The 26,949-nt window shown below is 33.4% G+C and overlaps 1 protein-coding gene across 7 annotated transcripts in view; it reads right to left on the bottom strand.

The window, feature by feature from the left end:
* LOC135832187 (paired box protein Pax-6-like) overlaps nucleotides 1–17,911 on the bottom strand; it is a 47,978-nt gene extending 30,067 nt beyond the window's left edge. The window contains exons 1-3 of one of the 7 annotated variants that reach the window (XM_065345270.1): nucleotides 17,412–17,910; nucleotides 12,825–12,976; nucleotides 3,041–3,061 (exon numbers count right to left, since the gene is read on the bottom strand). In XM_065345270.1, coding sequence (XP_065201342.1) covers nucleotides 3,041–3,061; nucleotides 12,825–12,969 — 166 coding nt within the window. In that variant the 5' untranslated portion in view covers nucleotides 12,970–12,976; nucleotides 17,412–17,910. Of the gene's footprint in view, nucleotides 1–3,040; nucleotides 3,062–12,824; nucleotides 12,977–15,374; nucleotides 15,395–17,411 lie in introns of those variants that run through there. The other 6 variants (XM_065345273.1, XM_065345271.1, XM_065345272.1 and 3 more) reach the window with 6 other exon arrangements.
* Between the last annotated feature and the right edge of the window lie 9,038 nt (nucleotides 17,912–26,949).

The raw sequence follows: 26,949 nt of genomic DNA, 5'->3' as shown, positions 1-26,949 counted from the left end.
AAAAGCTTATACATATTTCACGCGTGGTAACCTTTCGATTCTTATAGTCGTAGGCTATAAAAAGCCGCCACTGTAGGTGAAAAATTTTTCAAGTATCGCCGAAAAAAAAAAATAGAGCAAAAAAATGAACCTGCCCGAATGACGTTAATATCGCAGTATACACTATAAGTATATACAATAAAACCTAAAGTGGTTATTTCTATAAGTACACATAAGAGAACGGAAGAGGGTGAAATTCAATCTGTTTATAAGATCAAGGCGACTGTAGTTAAACATCGACACGGTTTTGTGCGTATATTTCAGGGGTTTTTGAACTTAAGGATTTAAACGACTGAAGTACGCTCATAGGGAGGATATCGCCTCCGGAGATATCATGAAATTTAACGAGAATCCTTTTGCTTTTACCATTGCCGCGCGCGTCAACCGCGTTTGTTTATTTAACCGAATTGCTACTACGCTAGGTTCTTTTTTTTTTTTTTATTCAGCCTTTTAAAATCAAGTGCAACAGACAACCTTGTAAACATTCGACGACTTTCGTTTCGTTTATTCATTTAATACACCTAATCGATTTAATTAAACTGTTTAAATGCTAGGTACGGCTGGTTTGTTTTATCGTTTAGCGCGTCTTTAACCCGTCCTAATGCCGAAACTTGTTAACTGTCACCTGACTCTTTGTACGCGTCATTAAATCCGAGACGATTTTAAATTGTCGCCAGCTATTGCCACATCGAAAATTCATCTCGATTTTGTTCTGAATTCGTTTATAAATTTGGGCGAAATTTCTCTATATTTATTTTATTTTTCCCACCAAAAAATAATTATTTAGGTGAGGACATTTACCTACTTGCCATGCTTTTTTTTAACAAAGTGAGTAAAAAACACATTAAAAGAAAAATATCTCAAAATGAATCTAACCATTGAATACAAATTCTCAATACTGATTTTTATTTTCAAAATTTTCATGTAGGTATTACAAATTATTTTTTCTTGCAACAAATTTCCATACCCATCCTTCCTTCTCGACCAACTAAATTACCTATTTAGAAAAAATGAAAATCGATATGACACCGAGTTCTTGAAATTTCATCCAACTTTCGAAATCATTGAACTTTCTTTTGAAATAAATGTAAAATTTTGGACCTTTTTTGCACTTCGTGACTCACTAAATTAAATTAAGATTTTTTGACTCGCTTCATTCCCGTGGCTAGGCATTCGGTAGTGAAAAAACCAATCTGTTGAAAATTGAGTTGGTAAAGTTCAATTTCTTCAAAATGAGAAGTTTGGACCTTTTTTTGGACTCTTACGGAAAGTTTGAAAATCGTCCGATTCGATGAAAATGAATTGTGATTGAAATCGGAAATTCTTATACCTGCAGCTTGATTTGAGTTTTTTACCTGATCAAAATTAATGTACTTACGCTAAAATCTTTTGTCATTTCAAAAATAATGTCATGTAAAAGTGACAAAAATGTCCATTGGTAGGTAATATGTAATTACTAATGAAATACAGGACTTTCTAAGAATTTTCGCAAGACCTTTATGCAAATATTTCTTCTTCGTCTCCCTCTTCCTTTAAAAATTATATCTTCTCCAAAAAAAAAATCAAAATAATTCTCATGTTTGTGAATATACTTAAATTTTACCATGGGCTGATGAATCATGTAACATGTAATCCAAACGCAACGCGATTTTTTTTTTAAAATCAAGAACGTTTGAGTCAAATGCGAAACTTTGTCAGGTCTGTACTTCTATCACTCCCACAGGACCCTTTAAACATTTTTGTAGGTACGTTAAGGATATCTTCTCATGTATGTACAGTTGTACACCTACTTCACCAATGGAAAATTGTTGGCTTGACTGAAATTTTAGCACACACTATATTTTTCAAGAAATTGTCTTTGACAGCAGTAAACTAACTCAATTTCCTTGGCGTAAGTATGTGTATAAATAAATAAGAAAATATACCTACCTACTAGCTACTGGGAATGTATATAAAAAGTAAAACTACCAATTTGTGATAGAAAAGTTTGAAATAAAAATCTTCAGTTCAATGAGATATTTTTCACTTTGAGACATTTTTCGGCAAATAGGGGCACATTTGAAAATATTATTTTTGCACTTCGTAGAGAAATCCAATTTTCCGCATTTTTCCAAATCACACGAAATTCTTTTCAACTTTCACTAGAAAAAATGTCAATTTCTCAACTACAGCTGAATTTTTCCAACACTTGATTTAAAAAAACCTTGCTCCATCTATTAAGACTCATCACCATATACTGAACTATCAAAACTTTCCAAAAGGCAGAGATACTCGTAAGTCCTCGGTTGACAATATCCAACCCCCTTACCATACTCGGTACCAAGCACTATTGAAATAAACCGCGAAAATTTTCAAATGAAACACTTCGTCGTGATGAATTTCATTAAGCAAGCTAAATTTGCATGCGACGTATTAAGCGAGCATGCGTTGTAAAGGACGGATTTAGTGGAAGAGGCGATGTTTATGCAAATTGCTGCTAAACATCATTTAGTCAGAGATGTTCCCCTAATATAGTTTTATGAATTCAATAAAAAGATAAAATGGTCGTTCCGTACCCCATTTTAATCGAGACGTTTTAATAATTATTATGAAAATTTATCTCGAAATTTATCACGTACCTAATAGGCGTCTATGTAATTCTAATAACGTCATCGAGCTTAAAATGTATAGAAGTTTATCTTTCTTTTTGAATAGGCTCCACTATACATGTAACTCATATAAATATGTGTAAGTATATGAGCGGTGTGAGTAGCTAAGAAAATGTTGTCACTCGAACCAACCCCTACCACTAAACCCTTCCCTTTTCTTAAATAAAATCATCGAGGAAAAAAGTTCAGATGGTTAACTGCGAAAAGTGAAAACTGCTTGTAGGTACAGTGCCACTTATTTACGTAAACTTTCGTAAGTTTTGAAAATTTTTCCCCGCATTAAAATTATTACTAATTTTTAAAAAATATCGAGGTAGGTATTAATAAGGCATAGAATGGAACTGTTTAATCACCTTCTGCAATGTATCCCAGCCCTGTAACAAAAGAACAGAACATATCCACAGAATAAAACTTGATTATTACATTCTATATTCTTTCAAAGACATAATACGTATGTTAATTTGAATTTTGTTAATTAGTAGTGTACACTCAGTGGCGGCTTGAGACGATTACCATACTTGAGTTGTATAATATGTATCGAGGGAATTGCTGTTTCAACAACATCATCATAGGTACCTAGGTATCTATAGATCTATTAATAATTTAATAATATACTCGTAGGTATTCTACTGATTAGATGATACTTCAGTAAGTAACTGTGAATTTCACTCAACAAAACTCAGAAAAAGTATAGGTACCTATAGTATAGGTACGTGTACCTCTACCTACACACCCTGTTTCAAAAAAACATGTGAAGGATTCTGTTTGTGATGAGTTTGAGAGCGATGGTTATTTTTTTGCGAACTACTGAATCGCATTAATACATATAAAAATAATGTATACAGGTAGGTGTTCGATATTTAGATATATGTAGTTACCCACGTATTATGAATACGTAGGTAAGTACAACCATGTACGTCAATTGTCGAAATTTTGAACATTGGGTACCTTTTGGCTTGGAATAGACTGTAGATGACACGTGAGACGTATACTTGAGAGTTGTGAGTATGATTTTCAGTAAAATAACCAAGATGTATATTACGCACTTTCAACCAACTGGAACTAAAATTTAAACCATAAAGTACGTAACTACTTTCACGTAAACAAGCTTGACATTTTTTCAATTTTTCCTAAGCTTTATGGGCATTTTAATTCAAGCTATTGCCATTACAAAAAAAAAGTTGCTCATATCAACCAAAAAGTAATACTATAGGCAAGTTGAGACTCGAGACTCCTCTCAATTGATCATGTTCACGATCACAAAAATATTTTCAGCAATGTCTCACTCTTCATTTTTGATCACTTCATTTGAAAAAATGAAATTGAAAAATTATGAATTAAATACTTATTGTAAAAAGAGCTCGAGCTTAATTGAAAATGCTCATTTTGAGTTCTGAACCAAGAGCTGAGAAGCTGTTTAACATTGACTATAGTAGTTAGTTGAAATTTGAAGAGATGAGGTTGTTTTGAAACTTCTTTTTTTAATCGGTGGTGTCAACTATACCTTAGTTAAGAAAAACTTGGCAGAACATTTTGACATGACATTTGTTCCCAGTCGAAATTTTGGATACGTGCTTTGTCATTTTTTTTAACAAGAAGCTGAAATTAGGAAAAAGTATCAAATAAAGAAGGCTAAATATGAAGAAGATTTTTTGAAATAGGAAAAAACTGTAAATAATTGTATTTGACCAAAATTCGATCATTTTGAAATTTTTTGCCTCTTGAAAGAAAGTTTAAAATTGCTTAGGTACGAAAAAAAAGGGGTCAAATGAGTGCATTTTTATTTCTTTTTAAAGATACTTACTTATTTAGGGTTTGATTAGTGAACAGTGTCAATTTCAAATCTAATTTATAGATTTAAAAAAAAAACAAAAAAATAATACCTACTTGTCAACATTCTAAATTTTTTGATGATAAAAGAAGAAAGAAAAAAATTAAGCACGATAAAATACGTCTAGAATTTAAAACACGAGCGTTCGTCGGAAAACTTTTCAAACAGATATGTAGTTAAGCTTTTCTTGAACAGATTGGAAAACTGCATACCTACATACATTCATTTTTGAAATAATAAATTGAAGTTGAAAAATTGATTTCAAGGGGATATAACATGAAATGTAAATACATACTTAGTTATGATTTTGAAACACTAGCTTCCTTGGGGAGGGGACAAAACCAATATTTTTACAGTCCAAGGAAGACGCTGAGGGAAATCCATAAGAGGGGCACCTTGTCCCCTTTTTCCGCATTTCGCCTTTCGCCGATCTTGAAAAATTTTAGAAAATATAAAAGAAACTGTGAAAATACAACAATTAAGTACGAGTAGCTAGGTGCAAAGAAATTTACAGACAGTCAAAAAAATTGTACCTAGAGGCTACTTATTTTTCAATGTGAAGTCTATAATTCAGGAATTTTACCATTTTGAACTGTTAATTTTCTTGAATCATCAAAAACGAAACTAATGGCAATAGGTACATCAACAAAAATGAACTTAAATTTTCAAAATCATTCACTTTTCAGCATTATTTCAAAAAGCAAATCAATAAGTAGGTATGTACCTGTCTAATCAAACTTGATACAATGTTGAGGGTGTAGAAATTTGTTGTAAGTATGTTGTTTCACTTTTAAAACGTGAATTTTAGAAAGATTTTTCCAACTTGATTTTCTTTTTCTAAAATGACATTTCTGAAACGTTATATTCTTCAATAGTCTCAAAAATAAGTCCTATTAAATATCTAGATAAAAAAAATTCAATTTCACACATCAAGAATGAAGTTATTATACTTCTCGAGATAACTACTACATTGTCACGAAGTTCTTGCGCACTACATTCGCTGTGGGACCGATTTGAATACAAAAAAATTAAATTTACGAAAATTTCACCTCACTCAAATCAACACGTTTTTCAAAAAATTGTAGACGCCACAGATCAATTGCAAACTTCGACAGGAAAATTTGAAAAAATGCACTTTCAACGTTTTTTGACACCGGCTATAAGTATTAGGGAATTTTCAGACGAATCAGTTGGAGTTTTTGTCATCTCTGGCCCCCATTCCTTCCAAGACTATAGTCATGATTTTGAACCTCAGAACTTTGAAAAATAGGTAAGTAAGAATCCAGGTACTGAACCATCTAGAACTAATTTCCGGTTGATTATTTTGATACCTTCAGATAAACACGAGTCTGAAAAAATTTCCAACAGATCAAAACAATACCTAAATACGAGAAATTATTACGAAGAATTAGTGAAATTTGCGCAATCACTTCGACTTCATTAAATTTTCATACGTGAAGAAATATTACTTACAAACGAATTACTTACGACAAAACATTAGCATTAAAGCTTACGCGTAGGCAAATTAAATTTAAGGATGAAATGACTAGTAAACTTGCATCATGAAATCGCATCTAGAAACCTTCTACAATACCATGCTGCGTGCAAAATATACGAATAGGTACTCGAGGAACTTTTGAGAAGAAAAAAGTAAGAATGAAAAATTTGTAAATTTCATTTAGTAAAAATACGTTAACGCTGATTCGAAAACGGGTAACATTTCCCGACCAAAAGTATTAGAAGGGATAGAAGTTTTAAATTAAATAAATAAGATGGTGGGAAGAATGGAATTTAGGGGCGCACCGCGTGCAAATGACACATCTGCCAAAGACCGGGAGGAAACGGGGTTAGAATTAACTGCATAAAAAGGGGAGCTACTTTGTACGAAGGGGACGAAGCCGCGAAAAGCCACGTATACCGAGGTGCCGGTAACGACGAATCGCTACAAATAGTGATAAGAAAAGAAGGAGGGCGCTTTTAAGATAAACGCGGTGAAATAGGCTTCTCAGTTTTCCTTTCTTTTCAAAACTCCGAAAGTAACGAAAACATTACAGTATAGATATTTATGAAAGAAGAAAGTGGTGCTAAACATAAGACGCTCTTTACGATGCTGGCGCGTGAAAAATAACGCGTCGTAATTTTTTTCATTCTTATAACGGAAAAAAAAACTAAACTATAATAGAGCGGATTATGGCAAAATCTAGTTATCTCCTTGATCGGTTCGTTGCTCCGTATACAAACTCAACCGAAGACTGAAAAGTATTTTTCGATTATCGAACATTGGCGTATATAGTGCCACGAAACGAATTTACTTTCAAACTTTCGCTGTAAGTAGTAAGTAAGTACTATACGAATCGGAAAAATTCCAAAAGCTTTACCCCACCAAGGTTAATGAAAATCGATCCAAAATTAGTAGTTAGGTATGCTAAAAAAAATATCCGTTCACAGATATAAGATATCTATAGCTACAAATCTGAAATCTAGGTACATACATATATCAAAGACACACTTCATTTTTGAATAACATCTTCCATTTTTAAATTATTAAGGATAAAGTACCTTGGTATCGAAGTTTTTAGGTATTATTTTTCGGACGTCCATGGGCGTTAAATTTCGACAAGTCCAAATGACTTTATTTTATAGGTAGGTATCTACACAAATTACCTGCCTCCACGAATATGTACGATATGTGTGTATAGGAACCTAGATTGTATTACCTAAAATATTTATTCAACTTCGAAAAAATATCTAGGTACCTACATAAAAAACTTACGAACCACTAACGCCGACACGTATCAAAACTAAAAACTAAACGCTTTGGAAAAATAGGGGTACATAAGTATTACAAGAATCTACCATCACCGTAAACGATATAATGTAAAGATAAACAAAAATAAGGGTGAGCTTGGTGTATGCGACGGAATGAGAAAGTTTGTAATTTTTCTATGCTGATGTGTTGAATCAAAGGATTTTCATACAGGTCTGACTTGCTTTTTTGCAATGATTTCCACATTCTTGCTTCTTTTTATCATAATTTTATTCAAAAAAAAAAAAGTTTTCAAAGGTTTGTTCATTCGACTTTCAAATAATTTGCATCGCAGCAGATAGAATTTTAGCAAGAGTTTCATTACAAAAGTATTACAAGCACTTTTCTCAAGGGCTTGAATCGTCTAAGAGGTGTAAAAGTTTCATTGTTAGTCGCAGCTGGATAGGTAATTTGTAATGGAATTTTGACGCCGATTTCAGGCTGTAAATGTCACAGTTTCCGCATATTTATTCCATAAATTCGGAGATTAGACGTACACATTTTGATGATAATACATATAACACAGTATGCGCTTCAATACAAATTGATAAGTACTCAAGAGCCAATATGTGGTGTGCCTGATGGAATTATCATCATTGCAGTCTATTATGTACGTTACCATAATATGTTCTTCAAGGATGCAGAATCTAAAACTTTCAAAATTTAACACAAAAAAAATGATAAAAATTTTCCTTCAATAAGTTGTTCAAAAAAATAACTTTGTTTCCTCAAGGTTTCAAAATTGTATTTTTTTTCAAAAAAAAAATTGAAAAAAAATCCTGGAGCTACCAGTAGATACTTAGGTATGCACCGTAGATCTGATTTTACAGAGAATCTAAGATCTCATGAATTTGGAAATGTTTCATAAACGTTTTTAAAAACTCAACTAGTTTTGAAAAAAACGACAAAAACTGAATTTTACCGTGTTAATCTCATGTTTCACCTCTACCCTCCCCCCCCCAATTCAGCATTTTATCAGGATTTCATTCTAGAAATACGTAGATAATTGTGACGTCTGCAGTGTTACTGCCGCCGCAACGGCTTTTACGCATATTTTTACGCGTTTCGAACAGTTGGGTGGGCGGGGGACAACTCTATAACACGTCGCCTGATAAGGTCCCTTGAAATTATGGTATCAAGTTGGAATTTCAAATCCGCAAAAAAGCTATAGAGAAATTGATAAATGAAGCAAGAAAACTCCAAACTGATAAAAAAGAATGGCGAACTTCTAGGTCAAACTAATTTTTTTCAACAAGGAAATTGCTCTGTAAGCCATGAAGCAGACAGTTGAAATTTGCTTCAAAATTCAAATCTTCATTTTCGATTCCAAAAACTCGTTCATGGTGGATCTGAGTCAAATTTCCAAACATTTTTCAAGCATTTCCATATTTTCGAGTAATTTTAAAATAACTTATGGCCGTACAAGGTTACAAACCTCCCGAAAAACCAATTCAAAACGTTACGCAGAGGAATAGGTAGGTATAAGAAGTAGAAAAGAAGAGGAAGATCTTCTCTTCTATCCTCGTGCGTTGATAAAATTTCACTTGTACTTATAGATAAAAGACGTTTAGATGTAACATTTGAATACAAAAATACTTAAAATTCAGTTTTTTAATTTTTGTTGAAATGTTTCAAGCATAAATCTGAAAGAAATGTCTGATCCCAAATCCCACTCTTGAATCTCTACTGTCTGACAGCAGTACTCAAAACCATAGACTCCTTATACCTTCCTGAAAGAAGTCGATCTGTACAACAAAATCTAATTCCAAATTGTCTCCACGCCTCTAGCCAAAAGGCTGTACACGGCGGGTTAAATAAATTTAAAAAAAAAAAAAAATACAAAACTATGTACCTATCTTGAAAAAATTATTGCATTCATGTAGATGAAAAATGTTAAGTAGGTATGTTCTATAACAACATCATTTCTTTTTTTTATAAAAGGCCATTTTTTTTTTAAAGAAAATATTTAGAAAACTCAGCTTCATAGGTCGAATTTGTTTATTTTCTTGAACTTCACTAAAGGGCCACCCTGCAACAATTTTCAGGTTTTATTGCACAAAAATGGCTCTCTGCGATGATCTTGGCTTCCAAAAGCGACATTTTTAATGACATATCCTACGATGAGACGATTGAAATGGTCGGAGGATCATCAAGTGTGCACAGTCGAATATTGTTTAGAAAATGATTTTTGATTTCAACTTTATTTTGTTTATTTTTATTTTTTCTATAGTAATTAAAATTATGTAGTATCTAATACATAACTGATTTTGGTGATTTTTGAACTGTTATTCAAAAAATAAATATTCTTTTGAATTATGTAATCGATTTTTAGGAAATACGGGGATTATTTTGATTAAGGTGCCAGTGGCACTCCAATTTAGGAGGTTGTTCAAATTTAGGGGGGCCATTTACAACACTATGTCTATGCAGAATGAAAAAAGTTGATCATTTTCCCCTTTTTTAGAAATGTTGAAAAGATAGGGAAATAGTTCTTATTTTTTGGTAGGTATAAGGGTAAGGGCACCAATTATGGACCAGTCCGCAATATGGACCAGCGCCCGTTCTCATTGGTAATTAGCGCAATCTGTCAGGAAAAAATGTATTCTGATGTATTTTTCATCAAAAAAACGAATGAGACAAAAATTACAACTGTGAAGTCAAAACTCGCTGAGAAATTTACAAAAAACTGTTTTGAGACACTGAAAAATTTTTCAGTGTGTTTTTCAACTTTTATTAAAATATATATGTGGTGTAATTTTCTAAATGGCATTGATGTTTATAATATCAAAAAAGGATGTAGTTTCTGCTGGAGTGATCAGTTTTTGCTAAAAATGAGGGTATGTACAGAAATTTTTGGTGCAAAGTTTTTTTTTATGGGGTGCACTAATATGGACCACCTGTGATATTGAATTTTTTACTCATTTTTTACAGCCGCTGAAAAAGGGAATGCTTGAAATATTTTTTTTTGTTCATTTCTACTAATAAATATGATGTTTTGAAACGTAAAAATATGTTTATTTTGAAATTATTCTTTAGGTGGTCCATATTAGACGTCCAAAATTTTGAACTGTCATTTTGACACTCGTCATTCAACAATTTGAAAAAAATATTCAAAATTAACCTGAACTGCTTAGAATAAGTTTTTTTGTTCATTTCTACAAATAAATATGACCTTTTGAAAAATGTGAAAGTCTGTTTATTTTGAAATTTTATGGGTGGTCCATATTAGGCGTCCAAAATTTCGAACTGTCATTTTGACACTCATCACTCAACAATAAAAAAAAACATACTTGAAGTTGACCTTCACCCCTGAAGTTTTGTACAGTGTTGGTGGAAGGATGGAACTTCATTTTAAGCCTTTGTGGAGGTTTCTACCTCCTATAGTTTTCATGTGGCAATCCTCCAAAAAAAAGTGGTCCATATTTGGTGCCTCTACCCTTAATAATTGTTTTTTTAAAAATAGTTTGAAAATATAAGGGATAAGGGGGGTCGCGAAGATTAGGGGGCATCTACCTACTTTTTTTTCTGTGTGCAAGTAAATATTCACGAATTTATCAACAAAAAAAAGCCCCCCCCCCCCCCAAACTCGTCAACGAGGAGTTGCTACTCAAGAAAGTGCCTTCACCGCACCCCTGCCACTAAAACCACTGGTAAATGAGTAGTTTTAACCAATGGTAAAAACCAGTCCCACTGGTATTAAATTTACCACTGGGTTTTACCACTGGTCACCTACTTGTCAAAAATACCAAAATATTTTTTCGCGTAGGTAAATCCTGAAATTCCAAAATATAAATATCTACCACGAGCCACGACTGAATCTTTTTCTATTCTAAAATAAATCAAGAAATCGTTTTGATTTAAAAAAAAAATATTTTCACGCTTGAGCAGAAATTATGAAAAAATCGAGATAGGTAGGTAAGTTCATTTTTTATTGTTGTTGAAAAAAAAATGTCCAGTTCCAGTTTGATCCGAGCAAAATCGTATAGATACCTAGGTAGATAATTTCTCACACATTTTATCACTATGCATAGTATGATTTACGTTAACAACTAGCATACTTACAACTAATAAACTGGCACTTTTCGGACAGGCTATAAGTTATACGTAGGTAGGTATATTGGCCACTTTAAAATCGTATTGAATGGGAAGTGGTTGTTTGTAACAAACAAGCTAAAAGGTATCTGCTATCATAGAAACTGCATAGAAATCGAGACTTGTAAAATTTTTTAAAAGAAATTGACCGGCATTCGGCATGAAAAATACCTTGACGAAGGAACAGGTGTGCTATAAGTATTGTTGTAGGTAGAGGTACTGTAGTTTGTAAGCGGCCAAGTACAAAACGTATCTTGGTTATATACCTATGTTCGTTCTTTGAAGGACTGCCAAAGCCTCATATGTCACAACCTATATATCTACGTGCGTTTGATGAAGGTGGCATTTGAAAGGGCCCGCGGCAGTAGCCAAAAGCCGGTGAACTCCCATCAGCGTGACGCCAATTATGGGGACCTTTTTACATATATTTTTCAAATCAATTAGGATACCGCTACCTTGTAAATCTTTGTTGAATCACCCGTATATAGGCGGCTCGCTTTTACATATTTTCAACATATTATACTATCTGCTGTATCTATAGCGTTGGCTCTTTCGACTTATCAATGAAACGTCTATTAGAATGGTAGGTAACTGAGTATGTGTATAAAAGAGAGCCACCCTATTTATATGTAACTATAGGTACCTCGAATTCTGATAATTTAACCATTAATATTTCATATTTTGCGCGTTGATAATCTTCACAGAAGCATATTGCAGTATTTTTCATCGAAATATTGGTATTTTCCAGCGTGCTGGATACATTTATGATGGAATAATTGGCACACTTCTGTAGGTATAAGAATAAATTTTAGATTTTTTTTATTCGCCCCATTTCGAAGAGATTTCAATTCAAGAAAGTGCCAACAAATCTGGAAATCTTTATATGTACTTAATATTCTTCAAGAATTCGATGTCGAGATCGATTATCGTGTAATTTTTAGTTTAGTTGCGGTAATTTTTCAAAAGCACCTGTCTTATCAAATATTTATTCGCAGTTTCGCGTTATAAAACATGAAAAGTACCGTGGTGTCGACAGATTCAACATGAAACAACAAAGAGAGACTGAGAGTGAATAAACACAACCAGGAACCCTTTTTTGTAAGAGAAATATATGTAAATGGGCGAGTAATGGCTTGTCCGACAAATAGAAAACAAGGATAACATTTGCAAATGGTCAGTTTGAGGATAACGGGGAATTTTCGCTTCCTCCTTCTATTATGCCTTTGAACTGGACAGTTTTCATTAAAAAGATACCCTAAACCCTATGCGCGTGTTCGCCTTTTAGCGCAGGGATTACCGCGAATAAATTATCAAATTTAGATTGACCTTTGAGCTGGTACCTACATTGTTCATAATTGAGTTGGTATTATTATATTAAGCGTATACGAGAGAGTGTTGCTGCTCTTACCTTTATGCGAAACATCGTCTGAACTTGTGGGCCACGCGTGTCCTGAGCTTAATGAATGATGAGATAATGGCTGGTGATGGTGGTGATGATGATGTGGAGGTAACAGAGATCCTGCTTGTTCAGCTCTTGAAATGCCTTGCAGCATTTTTTTCCTGTAAATGACAAAAAATACCTGTTAGTAGGTATATTGTAGGTATATATTTCTTAATTATTTTTCAACTCGAACAAAAAAAAAAAAAAAATACAGAACATAAAAAATTTAATTTAGGAAAAAAATACGAAAAGATTTTCCGTGAAAAATGAAAAAATACTCGAATACAACCTCGATATTAAAAATATTTAATTTAAAATCTACTTGAATAGGTGATTTATAAATTGTTAATTTTGTTGTTTGTTAATGAATTCTGAAAGGAAAAAAAATCGCAGAGTCTTTAAGAAACCGTTAATAAACGCTATGTGTTTTTAAGAAGAGGGTGCGCATCCAAGCTCTTAAAATTAATAACAAAGCTAATTCATCCCCAGCAGTTGAAATCGACCCTCTGTTTAATATTATCTCCGTGGAATTTGTTTCGAATTCCAATTTCAACAGACCAATATATAGAGCCTACCAAAGAGAAAGTTAGACTGATTACAAGGACTGTAGAATTTACGTCAAACATATTTTAAATAGCTCTGCTGGTATTTAATGCCCGAATTTCCCTTTTAATCGTCATTTAATTTAGTTCTCTCTGCGTATTAGGCTATTCGTACACTTCATTTCTCGGTGAATAAGTGTTTTTCTTTCTCTTTCGTTTTTTAATGTAGGTAGGTATCTTGACGAGGAGATAATTTTTTCACATTTATGATTTTTGAGCGAGCGAATTGATATTTTAGGTCTAATTACCGATTTTTGAGAACATTTAAAGCATTAAAATTGTTTGAAATTTAAAAGTCACAGCATAAATTTTTAAAATGAATTTGTATGCAGAAAAAACAAGTATACCTAAACATTTTCTCATGCTTTTTGATGATGCAAGGAGTTTTTTTTAGACATACTGACCTATTGATAATGAATACCTACATTGTGAACACTTGAATGGGTCGTCTTCGTCCTGGGGGTGGGGGGGGGGGTTGAAGGAGAGATTCGAGATTCGATAAAAAGTCGTGGGGACCTCAAAAGATTGTAGGAAAATTTTTGGATCCCTAACTTTAACCATAATTTTTCTTGCTTTCGAAAGTCATCATGCAAAACCCTTGGTAAGTTGAAAATTATTCAAAAATGTTTTTCTTTTTCACTTCTGAGTAGATATTAAGTATTATACTCAATATGATCAATTACCTTCCACGATTTTTTTCATTTTTTTCATTTTCAACATCAATTTTAAAATTTGAAATGTCAGTATAAAAGTGATAGTTCAAGTTTAGGATATCAAAATTTTTCCTACAGTCTATTGAGGTTCCCCGGCAACTTTTTATCGAATCCTCGCTTCAGTTTCCCAAAAAATTCAAAGACGACCCACCCAAGTGTAAACCCTAAGAGAGCAATCAAAACCAACACAGCTCTCACTGACAAGATCCCATTTATACCTATGTAATCTTTTTTGCGATCGAAGTTTTGAAATTGTGATTTTTTGATAACATCTATGGAAACTTTCCGAGTTTTTATATGTAGATACTTTGAAAAAAAATGTGGTTTAAATTCTCTGAGGGATACACTTACCAAGTATGGACTACCTGAGTATTCATACCCGTTTTCTCAATTTACTTCACAATCAGGCACATGTACTCGTATGTAAATGAGTCCACGCAAGGAAACCCTATTTTTCTGATTCCTTTTTTTTGAACAAGAAATGGTTTTCCAAAATTTGAAATACGTAGGTACATATTTCTTTTCATTATCACACGTAAGTAACTAAATACCGCACATATATTTGAAGGTAAACTAAATTAAGATTATAACAGTTAGGTACCGAACAAAAAATCTGAAGAAAGAGAAGGCAGAGGTCACGTTAGAGCAGTTTTTTTTCTATAAAAACCTCCAGGCTCCATAATTAGGGAGTTAAACAAACAAAAAAGGAAAAAGTAAGTATGATTTTTTTGAACGAATTTTATTTTTTTCAAGTTATCCTCCCATTATTGTATAAAAAAACAAATGCAAAATGTTATGCAAAGAAATTGTATTAGGTGTCTGTAATATCATATAAATGAGCTCAAGTAAAAGTGCAGGTACCTAACGGAATTCATTCTTCAAATTTCCCCATTTTTCAAGATTTTCAGTCCTTTTTTTAGTCCTCTTTCAGAGAAAAGAATGAGAATAGGGGAACAACTTGTTCATTTTTGGCAAAAATTGGATTTTTGTAAGGCTTGAATGACTAATTAGGGCTTGGAGCATAAATTTTCTCCGATCTTTTCCCTTTCAACAACAAAAAAAAAAATTCTAAGAAATTAAATTTCTCCATAAAAATTGGCTAGTTGAGATACGTTTCCGCAAAAAATTGATAAGCAATTAATTTACAATCGTATACTTACCATACTCGTACAAACAATAATTTAAACTATGTAGGTACCTACCTAGGTAGTTAAAATAATTTCAATCTCCTTTATTTTATGCATTTATACACAAATATTCACATTTGAGAGGAATCTAAGAACAAGTTGAAAAATTTCGATTGTGGAACAATTCTTTTAGGAAGACATAAATTACTTATACTGAAGACTTATTTTAATAACTGGTCAGCAGTAATACTCTTTTCAAATTGCTGAAATTTCGAAGCCCCATCCCCATGAATTTAAGGAAACAATAAGCAGTTTTCCATAAGCATGCTGAGTGGAAGGAGAAGCAGTACCTTGAGAGCCAACACGAGCCCATAGTAAAGTTTTATGTTATTTCCCCCCCTCTCCTCCTCCGCCTCTGTCAAAAAATCCAACTCTATTGATGAATTCTTCATTTAAAAAGAACTTGCAAATCGAATTTTTTTTATTGAATTTTGCAAGGTGTGAGTAAGTCTATAAGTATATGTATAACATAGGCACATAATTCACGATTCCTTGTTCCTTCAGGATTATCGGGGTCCGAGGCAAGTGCCCCTCTTGTTGTTCTTCTTTATAGCCTAGGTTATGTCATAAGTTATACGTATGTAATTGAAGAAAGACTTGTGTGTTTTCAAATTCACAAAATATTTTTATACTCAATTTTTTCATAGAATGATCACAGTTTTTAGTACCTATAGGTATATCTACCTATTTAAATAGTGAAGTTAATTTTGGTAGAAGACAAATATACGAATATCTACTTCTTCAGGATATCACGTGAGAGAATCACTAATAGGTAACTTTAGTTCAAAAATTAATTTTTTTTAATCGAACAAAATCTCTAATAGCCGAGAAAAAAGCTACAAAATTCATAAGTAGGTATTCAAGTAGGGGAGGTACGATAATTTACATACTTTGTTTTGATTTTACGTGATCTTGACCTCGTGGTGACTTGTCAAATCTTGTACACCATAAAAACAGCTGTAATGCAATATAAATGATACTTCATACGTACACCGTCTACCAGTGTACCTGCTACCCATACATATCTCTTATGTCACTTTTTAATAACAAAAAAATGCAATATTTTTGCTTGCCTTATGTATGGTACGGTAATATATTGTATATACCTGCATGGCTGCATATACATTATTTTGCTGTTAATATGAACCGGTTTATTTATACTCGCGCGAGCTACAGCTCAGTTTAATTTGTTTCCAATATTTAATCGATCATTATAGATTAATTAGTTTATAATATTTGTGAAAAATCAATCGAAAAACTGGGTGGCATTAATTAAGTAGATAGAGGTAGGTAGAGGTACCCAAGTTATATGTATGATATACGTATTGTATACTAAGAGTAAGTACTATCTGTATACTTGCGGGTGTAAAGTTTACGTCGGAAAATGTTAGTAGGTACTAGGTACCTCTACCTACATGGTATGCACTCGGATACCAACACAGTCTTACCTATCTACTTACTTAGGTAAGTTAATTACCTAATTTATTTTTTAAAAAACACACAAAAAAATCACTATAGTTTTTTTCACTCGCAAGGTCTGAATTTCAGGACTAGCATGGAAGTCTCGAAATCTAAAATAGACTGGTAAATGAATAACCAATCTGCTGATTGATGGATCAAACCTTCTCATCGTGGGAATCCATTTTATTAATCGTTGAACAGGTGACCACAGATGATTTGAAGATTTGTATGTAGATAAAACAATAGGTACGTCAGACTTGAACAGAGTCACACTGCATCTTTCAAATTTGAAATTGGTAGCAATTGAAGCGATCAATTTTGATTAATTCTCTATAAAGCATGAACCAAAATGTTTAATTCAATTTTCTAAGAAGTCAAAAGTCAGATTATCACAACAGAGAAAACGCACCTCTGCCCCACTCATCATAAAGATCTTCAACGATGGATATTGGATAGGTACGGTTTCCATTTATGTCTACGTAAGGTACCCATACCAGTACAGGTACCTAACTAAGTTAGATATGTATTTTTTATAAAACGATCGAACGAGTAAGAACTAAAACTCAATCACATGATAAATGATTTACTCACTGTGAAAATCAATTTCGTCGATGAAATGCTGACTGATGATCTATCCTTTCAATGCATTAGTACACAGTTGTAAATATATGAAGATGATGTTGCAAAACGTCACACGAAACAAATGCGTGAAAAACCCGCGAAAAAATTTGATAACAAATTAAAAATCACTTCAAACGCGTAAAAAAATTAACAAATTAATTAGGCGTAATAAGCTAGTAATTTCAAAACGATATAACGAAATGTTCGACAAGAAGTGCACACGCTCGAATTGATACTCAATGACTTGTTGGTACGTGTTCAATTTAACGTTAAATTAATAACGTTCAAACTGGAAGAGTCCTCGAACTCGCGATTTCAAAATCAAATTGTGTGCCACTCGAGCGACTCACGTCTACACAGTATACCGCAACTGATAAATCGCATTCGGCGCAACCTTTCGACGAGTAATTTCATACTGGGAGAGAAAAATAGGAGCGGAGAGATTTTTTGAAATGAAAGCAAAAAAAAATAATAATAAAAAAAACTCTTGACTCTCCTTGCACCTTTTATATCGTTAAAACGTAACATGTCAACCGAAATAGGTGTTACTGAATAAACGCGGTTCTACCTCCGACCCACGTTCGACCAATAAGCGTTCGACTCGCGTGGACGAGAGCCAATGAGGGGGTCGTATTCTGATCGATACAACAAACGTTTATTTGTCTGCCTTTTTGCATCCGAGGGGAGGGTGGAAAATACACGAATTTTGAAGCGTGTGCGACTCTCGTCGAACAAGCTGTTTACATCTGGCATCCGACGGATTCTCCGACGGTACTGCTGGTAAGTAATGCATTCCATCTCTTCCGAAACCTTTATTTTATTTCATTGTACTCGTACGATCGTCCATCGACAGTTTTCCAATGATGAGGCAACAAGAGGAGGGGGGCTCAAAGCAGTCAGTAGTCAAAATGATATAAGGTAGGTATGTACTACCACTTTGTAATTCGAAAAAATAAGGGGAAAATGTGAATTTCTTGAACCGGTTTTTTCAATTTTTTATGTCGACGATAAAAATTACTGCTCGATGCAAATTGTTTCAATAATTTTATTTTTGCAATTTCAACTAATATAGGAACAACAATTTTTCAAAAAATGCCGTTTATTGCCGTGCTTGGGGCAATTTTTCAACCGTTAAACTTATCATTGGAAAATAAGGCAAACCATCTGCCTTTCAACCAATCCTAACTCATTACTTACTCGAGTACATCAGTTTTAGCCTTTAGGCACAGATGAGTTGCATCTTTTCACAAAATGTTGGGCAAAATTTGAGAGTAGATATTTTTTACATTTCAAAACCCCTACCTATAATCTTATTGAGTTTTTGCTACGCCCCAGAAAATGACTCTATATTCTTAATCTGCGACGTAATCAGCGTTTTTTCAAGGCGGGGGAAAAATAAGATTTTCATCCTAAAAAAGTTGAAATGAAATCTAGGTATGTATCTAAGTATAATTTTGCCTACCCTACCTACTTGTTTGAATTTTGAAAAATTTCAAGATCATCTCCTGAAAATGAATATAGGGATAAAATTACTACTCCAGCGAAACGAGAATGAAAATTTTTCGAGGAAATTGGTTCAAAAAGCAAAAAAAAAAGCGTATTCAAGTACAATGCGTTTCACCAAATTTTTATCTACGTAACTTGGCGAATGAAATTTTCTCCTTTGCTTTCCCCCTGATTCCTGGCTAGTGACTACGTCATTCACTGCTGAATGAGTCTTTAAAAGTAGTTAGTTACTCGTGTAAATGTAACACACAACCCAAAATCAGAGTTGGGCTGCCAGTTAATTTTTTGACGAATTTTTGGAAATTCGATTCATTTCGACTACAATGGGTTAGTTTAAAAAAAAAGGTTCTTTTTTCAACGAGAGATAGTATACATATCATCTACTCATACTACATACACAGTATAAAAAATACATTTTTGCGCTCTTCAAAAATTTATTTTTCACTCTTATACTTTTTGATTAAAGCTGTTCGATTTAACTTTCCGCCATAAAAGAATACGTGAAATAGATATACCTACAAAACATGATCAATAACCACATCTGATAAAAATGTATAGATATCTAGTTAGTACATACATATAAAATGACAACAAATTGTAGTACATAGATAGATAAACGTGCTCCAGTACAGGGCTTATTTTAAGAATTTTTTGGAGCTACACAATCAGCATCATTTTCAATATCACAATTTTTCCAACCCCAATTATTCCAAATTTCCTCCCTATTTTTGGTACTACGAGTACATAACAAATTTTTGGAACTACACAAAATTTGCGAAGCTATACACATTAAAATATTCCTTGCTCCAGTATTGGTATATTAAAGTCGAAATTACTAATTTCTCTAAGCACCATAGATTTCGTAAATGTTTGACCTCTTGCATGGTATATAAAAATTTCAGTTTCAAGTAAATAGGTACCTAACACCTTTTGAAAATAGCAAAATATTGTTCAATATACGTCCACAATGGCTTCCCTTCTGAACGTAGGCTATAATATCTAACTAATTAAACTAACGTTCAAAATTTTGAAATGTTAATTTTTTGGAAAAGATTTTTTAAATATGTACTTATACTCTCTAAATTTGAAACAGTCAATTTCACTGCTTAGCAGTCACGACATTTTGGCTTCTTAAAAGCAGTAGTTTTTTACTGCAAAACAGTGAAAAAAACTACTGCTTTAAAAAGGCAAAATGTCGTGACTGCTATAAGCATTAAGCAGTGAAATTTGACTGCTTTAAATTTAGAGAGTAGAGAGTAGTCTAAACTAAAATCATAAAAATAACACTTATCTACATGTCTTAGGTAGGTATACCTACATTCATTATTCAATTTCCATAGGTAGGTAGTAGGTACCTACTTACTTCAGAAAATTCACACACGTAGGTATATATACGTATAATCTAGTATAATCATTACTCTCTAAATTTGAAACAGTGAAATTTCACTGCTTAGCAGTCACGACATTTTGGCTTCTTTAAAGCAGTAGAAAATTTACTGAATTGATCAGTAAAAATGATTTTTACTGACCAATTCAGTAGATTTTTCACTGTTTTGCAGTAAAAAACTACTGCTTTTAAGAAGCCAAAATGTATGTCGTGACTGCTAAGCAGTGAAATTTCACTGTTTCAAATTTAGAGAGTAGCATGATTTAGGTTTAGGTATCGGGAAAAACTCTTTAAAATTCAGCTTCATCCACAATGTACATATTTAAATTTGTTTGTGCATCCAATAATGTGATTAAGTAAGTATCTGGGTACACATTGAAAAATTTCGAAAAGGCTAAATTCGCCACAGACTGTTTGACTTTCATAAAAACTGAAACACAATCCGGTTTTCAACGCGACATTGATAAATATTGGAAACGGTGTTCACATATGATAAGAAGAATTTATAAAAAAAAAAAGTTAACCCTGTTAAACGTATTTGCACAATGACAAAGTGGAACATCGGAAACAAGTGCTAGCGAAAATACAAGTAAATGACATAAGCGGTTACCTACACTTCACTGGTTACAACCCCCATAAAGATAAAGTTCACTCTTTTACCATACTTTCATTCACACTTCGCATTCACCGAGTTGCATTTCGTTGTTCTTATATCAGATATCAGCATGCCAGCATGCCCACTCCCCTAATGTAATTCAATGGGTAAATATTATACAGTTCTGTAACACTCGCAAAACTGGCTACGAGAGTTTAAATTTAAAATCAAGCATGATGAAAAATTTGTTACTGAATTTTCAACAGTTATCAATGATTCTAAACGTTTTCTAAAGTATGAGTTCTCATGAAGTTTTTTTTTTGTATATAGGTACCTACCTAATTCTGCACAAACAACTTGCCTGCAAAAAGGGATAATACCAATGCCACGCAGTTTCGCATGGAAGATATACATAATCTTAAGGTATAGATATCTACATTACTGTTTACATGATACATAGGTAATAGGTATACTTACTTAGGTGAGCACTGCAAATTTTCAAACATACCTAAACCTATATCTATACCGGCCGCTAGAATACATATGTACGTACATCCACATCCATAGCTATAGGCTGAGTAGGTACACTGAGAAAAATCACTTTAGTAAAAATTACTGAAAAGTTTAGTAAAGAGGACCTCTGGTCATTTTTTTGTAGTATTTACTACATTTCTTAGTACAAACTACTAAGAAACGTAGTAAAATGTACTTTTTCTACTACATTTCTTAGTATTAGGTATGTACTACAAAATGTAGTAAATTCTACAGAAAGGGTTACCAGAGGGCCGCTTCACTAAATTTTACAGTAACTTCTACTAAACAGTTCTCTCAGTGTAGGTAGGTATATCTGGGTAGGTGTTTTCGGCGGTTTTCAAATCAGAAGAATAAAAATTCTTGTACGATTGGCTATAGTGAAAATCGACGTATAAAGTGAAGCCATAATAGCACTCTACGAGTTTATTTAAATATTTTTGATACGAGAAAGAAAGTAAATACAACTTTTATATAGTATCAAATTACCTGCATTAGATATTTGAAAAAAAAACTTATTCGCCGTAATTGAGATTCTCTAATTTACATAGGGCATAATAGGCTTACCTATTTTTTTTGGATGCCCAGTTAATGTATACGTAGAAAGCAGCAGTATCATGCGAAGGAACGTGTATAGAAGTAATGAAGATAAAATACCTGCGAGGATCACGATCTCTCAGTTTACCATGAGCATTTTGAAAAATTCCATATCGGTAGTTATAGGATTTCTCTGAATGTAGCTTTGGATCATACTATACATATATGGTACTCAAGTATGAACCTATAATGAGATAAAAAAAAACACCCTTTTCTTGTACACCCACTCTCCCTGAATGAGCCCTATGAAGAGAGCGTGATGTGATTGTCATTCATACCGAAAATTTGGCACAGCTACATTCAAGATTGTTCGGGAAAAAGATGAAGAATTTGCAATTTTCAAAATAATCGTATTTTATTGTGGATATACTCGTAGGTATAATGCATGCTTCTCGCGACTGAAGCTCTAGAATCGCATCCTGAAATCGTTTTACTCGAAAAATTAAAGGGGGTCTTGGAAGGCTACTTCATGATTTTCAACACTTTTCTTTGTAGTAATTTCTTAAAAATTTGTTCCATCAAGAGAATTATTACTTTTAAAATCAATAAAAGTGTGTTATAATCAAGCCAAAATTACAAGGACCATTGAGAGGTAAAATGGGCTCGGAATAATAAAAGGTAATTTCGGCCTCTTTATGAAATATTAACTCGTGAAAAAAATGATCAAATTTGATCAATTTTGCTCATTTAAAAAGAACATGAATAATCCATTTTTCACGTACGACATGAATACAACCGTTTAGCCTCAATCATTATTTCGAGATGTATAAGTAAGAAAATATGGTTCTTTGTGTCATGAGTTACTAATAAGAGGTTTATCATTTTGCTTCAAAATTTTGAAATTCGAATGATGATTTGAAAAAAAAAATCAAAATTGAAAAAGAGAAGCAAACGGGCTCGAGCGAAGCGAGGGCAAAAGTTCTCGAAAATTATAGTACCTATTTCAAGAGGTATAAAAACGATGTATCCTAGTGTAAAGAATTAAGAGTTTATTATTTTGCTTCAACATTTTAAAATTTGAACGATGATTTGAAAAAAATTCAATTTTGAAAAAGAAAAGCAAACGAATTCCAGTGAAGCGAGGCTAAAAGCTTTCAACAATTCATATTTTGAGAATAATAAAAAAAAGTTTCTTTATGCATGGAGGAGTTTATTTGCATTCAACCTTTGAACATTTCTTGAATTTGACCAATACCTACCTTAAGTTTTTCATTTGTGAAAAGAAGAGCAAATAGCCCGAGAGAAGCGAAGGCAAAAGCTTTCAAAAATGTGTCATTCAAGTTCTAAAAAAGTCGACAAATGAGCCCTTTTTAAACAAAATTTTCTCAAAATTTCAAAAAAAAAGTAGAAGTGAATTGAAAATTTGAAATTTAATTGAAAAAAATCAGGACTTCTGCAGGACTTCATTGCAGGACCGTTGGACATCCTGCTCGTAGGTACAAGCGCACGAGCGCGCTTTACATCTGGTAGGTACGATTGTATTGTATAAATCAACCAAACTATGAAAATGGGAGTTGATGCGCAAAAGTTTTTCAATCACGGCTTTTCTTCACTTTGTTTTTTCTTCATTATAAAAATCCTTTCAAAATTTCGTACTTTTTTTCGTAAATTTGTAGTTTTTTTGGCCACTAAACACCCTGCTGAGCTATACTCAATTTTAATGAATTATAAAAATGATGTAGGTATGAGTGAGTAAGTACTGAAACAGCAGGCGTGGATCGAGAAAAAAAGTCTGAACTTGACAAAATTTCGCGGAGATCTTCATTTTGAGTTTGAGTCATTCAGGAAATTTCTAGCTCCGGAAGTGACTTCGAAGAGAAGATACGACTCCTTAAAGAGGACGCATTTTGAAAGCATCGTGGTTTTCTCGTTCTAGCTCATACTCAACCTATTTTGGAAAAAATTGCCTAGCTCTAAAAGGTATATTTGAAATTCTGTGTCAATTTAGGCCAATGTATCAAAATTCGAGACCACTAAATATTTTCAAAACACAAACATCCCAGAATACCTACACTCAATTAGCAATAGCAAATTCTCATACGCTGGGTAGAAGAAACTGATCTAGGATTTTGATGTCAATGACCCGAGAAAAACGACTATTTTTCAAAATACCCCTTCCCGGAGCACCCATATCTTCCCTCCAAGGACGTCTCCAGAGTTGACGTTTTTTCTGAGTGACATTCAACTCGAAATTAAGGTCTTCGCTGAATTTGGTCAAAATCCTCCGAAACATTTTTTTTTGCGATCCACCCCATATATCTAGGAGAACCTAGTGTGAGGAGTGTCTGGACTCTGGAGGTTCAAGTATAAAGCACATACCAATCTGAAAAATTGGAAAACGAATGTTGATGAATAATACGAGTAATAGCACTAATGAAACCCTTCATTCAATGAGCAATCGTCGTGTTAAACGAATCACTCCGACACAAAAATTGCAGAACCGAATCACCCAAGCTGACATAATACGAATCTTCATCAAGAAAACATTTTTCCAAACATTACAACAACAACAAAAAATAAACACCAAACACTTGCGAGTTATTTGTTACGATAAGTACGTAGACGTACGTCTCATGTAGGCCTACGGTCAACTGCGCAGCTCAATAGGGCAGGCTGGCTGCGTATTTTTTCAGGTAATAAATCATTCGTTTATTTTCAATGAGGTGAAAAGGATCATCTATAAAATTACGACTTTAAGGTGGACAAAGTGTTTAGCGATAAAAAATGCTTTTTATAAGCGTTACATTGTACATGATACACTTCTTGTCCGCCCACTTCTTGAATACTCTACACCACTGTTACCTTTAGGTACCTTGTACTTCATTCTTAAGATGGTTGTAATCCAGCTGCAAATTACTACTGAATTCTGGTAGGAGGGCGAAAAAATCGCGTGACGGTATTAATAATTGATCACGTTGACATTTTTTGGGTCTTTTTTCGAGTGTGTATCGTGAACATTTAACATACCTACCTATTGTTGGATGGGGTTGGGGATATAAGAAATTGTGTTTTTTAAAGACATACCAATGAGCGGAAAATACAAAGGTGCTGGTTTCAGAATAACACGCCAAAGGATCTGGCGGCGCGGCGTTTAAAGGTTGCATTACTACGCGATACGATGGTATGTTGGTTTATGGGTTTCAGATTTTACGAAACTAGCTGGCTGAATATTTTGTTGTAGATAGTAGATAGAGGTACACGAACAAACGACAAAGTCAGATTCCTTTGCTGGTACCTACCTATTAAACTTTGGATTGCGTTTTCCTATACACGTGTATGTATAGCTATGTATGTCGTATTGCTTTATACCTATGTATAAGGTACGTATAAACGCGTGTATCCGAAAAAGGGTACATTACGTACGCAGAAACAAAATAGGAAAACACGATGTTTTCGCGGGTGGGATAATAATTAATAACTTTAATTTAGAATGGTGCAACAGAAGCAGAGAACGGGGAAATTTAGCAACTATAGCAGTTACAAAAGGATATAGCAGCGTTATAACGTGCAGCTATGCTTTACAGTCGATTAACCCTTGACACAGGTAAACGGCTTTGATGTACCACTTACGGCAGCGCGTCTACTGTCTGCGCGCACCCCCGCTAAAAACCGACAAACCCAGTTATCCGATAAACCGATCTCCAACCACTATCCTAAACGCATATGACTGTTATCTCATCCGTAAATTCATTGTTTTACCTTCGCATCTCTCTATATCATACACTGGTTGTAAACAGCGCTTTGTTCTGCTACTATATATTTTTTTTATCCAGCCCGTTGTTAGCTTTACACTGGCAGAGATATCGAATTTACCGACGTGCTGCATTTGATAACGATATTATATATTGTCGTAAAGCCAACAGCGGAAAAATTTCATCGCCTTTTTTGACACGTACCACGTAATGGACAGTCATTTTTCATGATTTTTTTTTCTAGCTCCAGTTCCGCGTATTTACATAAATTCGCAGCCTTTAAATTTTACAAACCGTTACCGAAGAGATTATTATGTACCTAATACCTATAGTAAATATTACAGGCCGAAAGCAACATAAGTATACTCGTAGAGTAGTGTGGGCAGTGGATTACTATTATCTATCTCGTAGCTTACTAGTTAGACCTAGGTAGTCTTTGAAGCGATTTCATACCTTAAGTAGTGTTATATGGGTGAACCTAAAATAAGAAGCCCAATAATTTTGGAAAAGAATAAACTCTCTCCTTCTTTCAAACGTAGTGGCTAAAGTTTGGCGATTTGTTGAAAGAATGCCAATAAATTAATAGGTACCTATACTCGTACCTATAATCAATGCTTGCATTTCTTGAATTAAATACATATGTAACTACGTATCAGTGCCGCCGAGAGCATAAATGTGGGACCTGGGCAAAAAAAATTAGGACCTCCTGAGAATTTTCCGCATCCTCTCCCTCCTCTTAAGCATGTTTTGTTTTTGTTTTTTGTTGTTTTTTTGTTTTCAAAAAATGAGTTTGAAAATGAGTTGTTTACAAAACGAAATTTTTCCACAAGGTTTCCCCAACGAAGAAGTTGTCCTCTTTCTCCACCATAAAAAGATGATTTCGTTTACAAAAAGAAGTAGGTATACTTGTTTATTGATCTCTTGGAGGTTTTCTGGGTTTCCTTGTTAGGTAAACAAACGCCCAATTGGCCAAAATCACAAAAAAGTTGAGCTTTCAAAGAAAAATCATTATGGGAAATAAAAGTTTTGAAAAACTTCAAATTCTTCATTTCAACAAAACAAATAAAAAATAGTATGTATAATATGTAAATGTGAATGTCATTTTGGAAAAAAATAATTATAATATGAAGATGGACTTGAAGAGAAATAGTGGTAATACCTACTACTGGTAAACAAAAGTAAAAATTCTTCTGCAAATTC

Source organism: Planococcus citri, chromosome 1 (genome assembly GCF_950023065.1).
Source record: "Planococcus citri chromosome 1, ihPlaCitr1.1, whole genome shotgun sequence".
NCBI lineage: Eukaryota > Metazoa > Arthropoda > Insecta > Hemiptera > Pseudococcidae > Planococcus > Planococcus citri.
The sequence above is the reverse complement of the archived record's forward strand: the minus strand, read 5'-3'. Positions and strand labels throughout refer to the sequence as shown.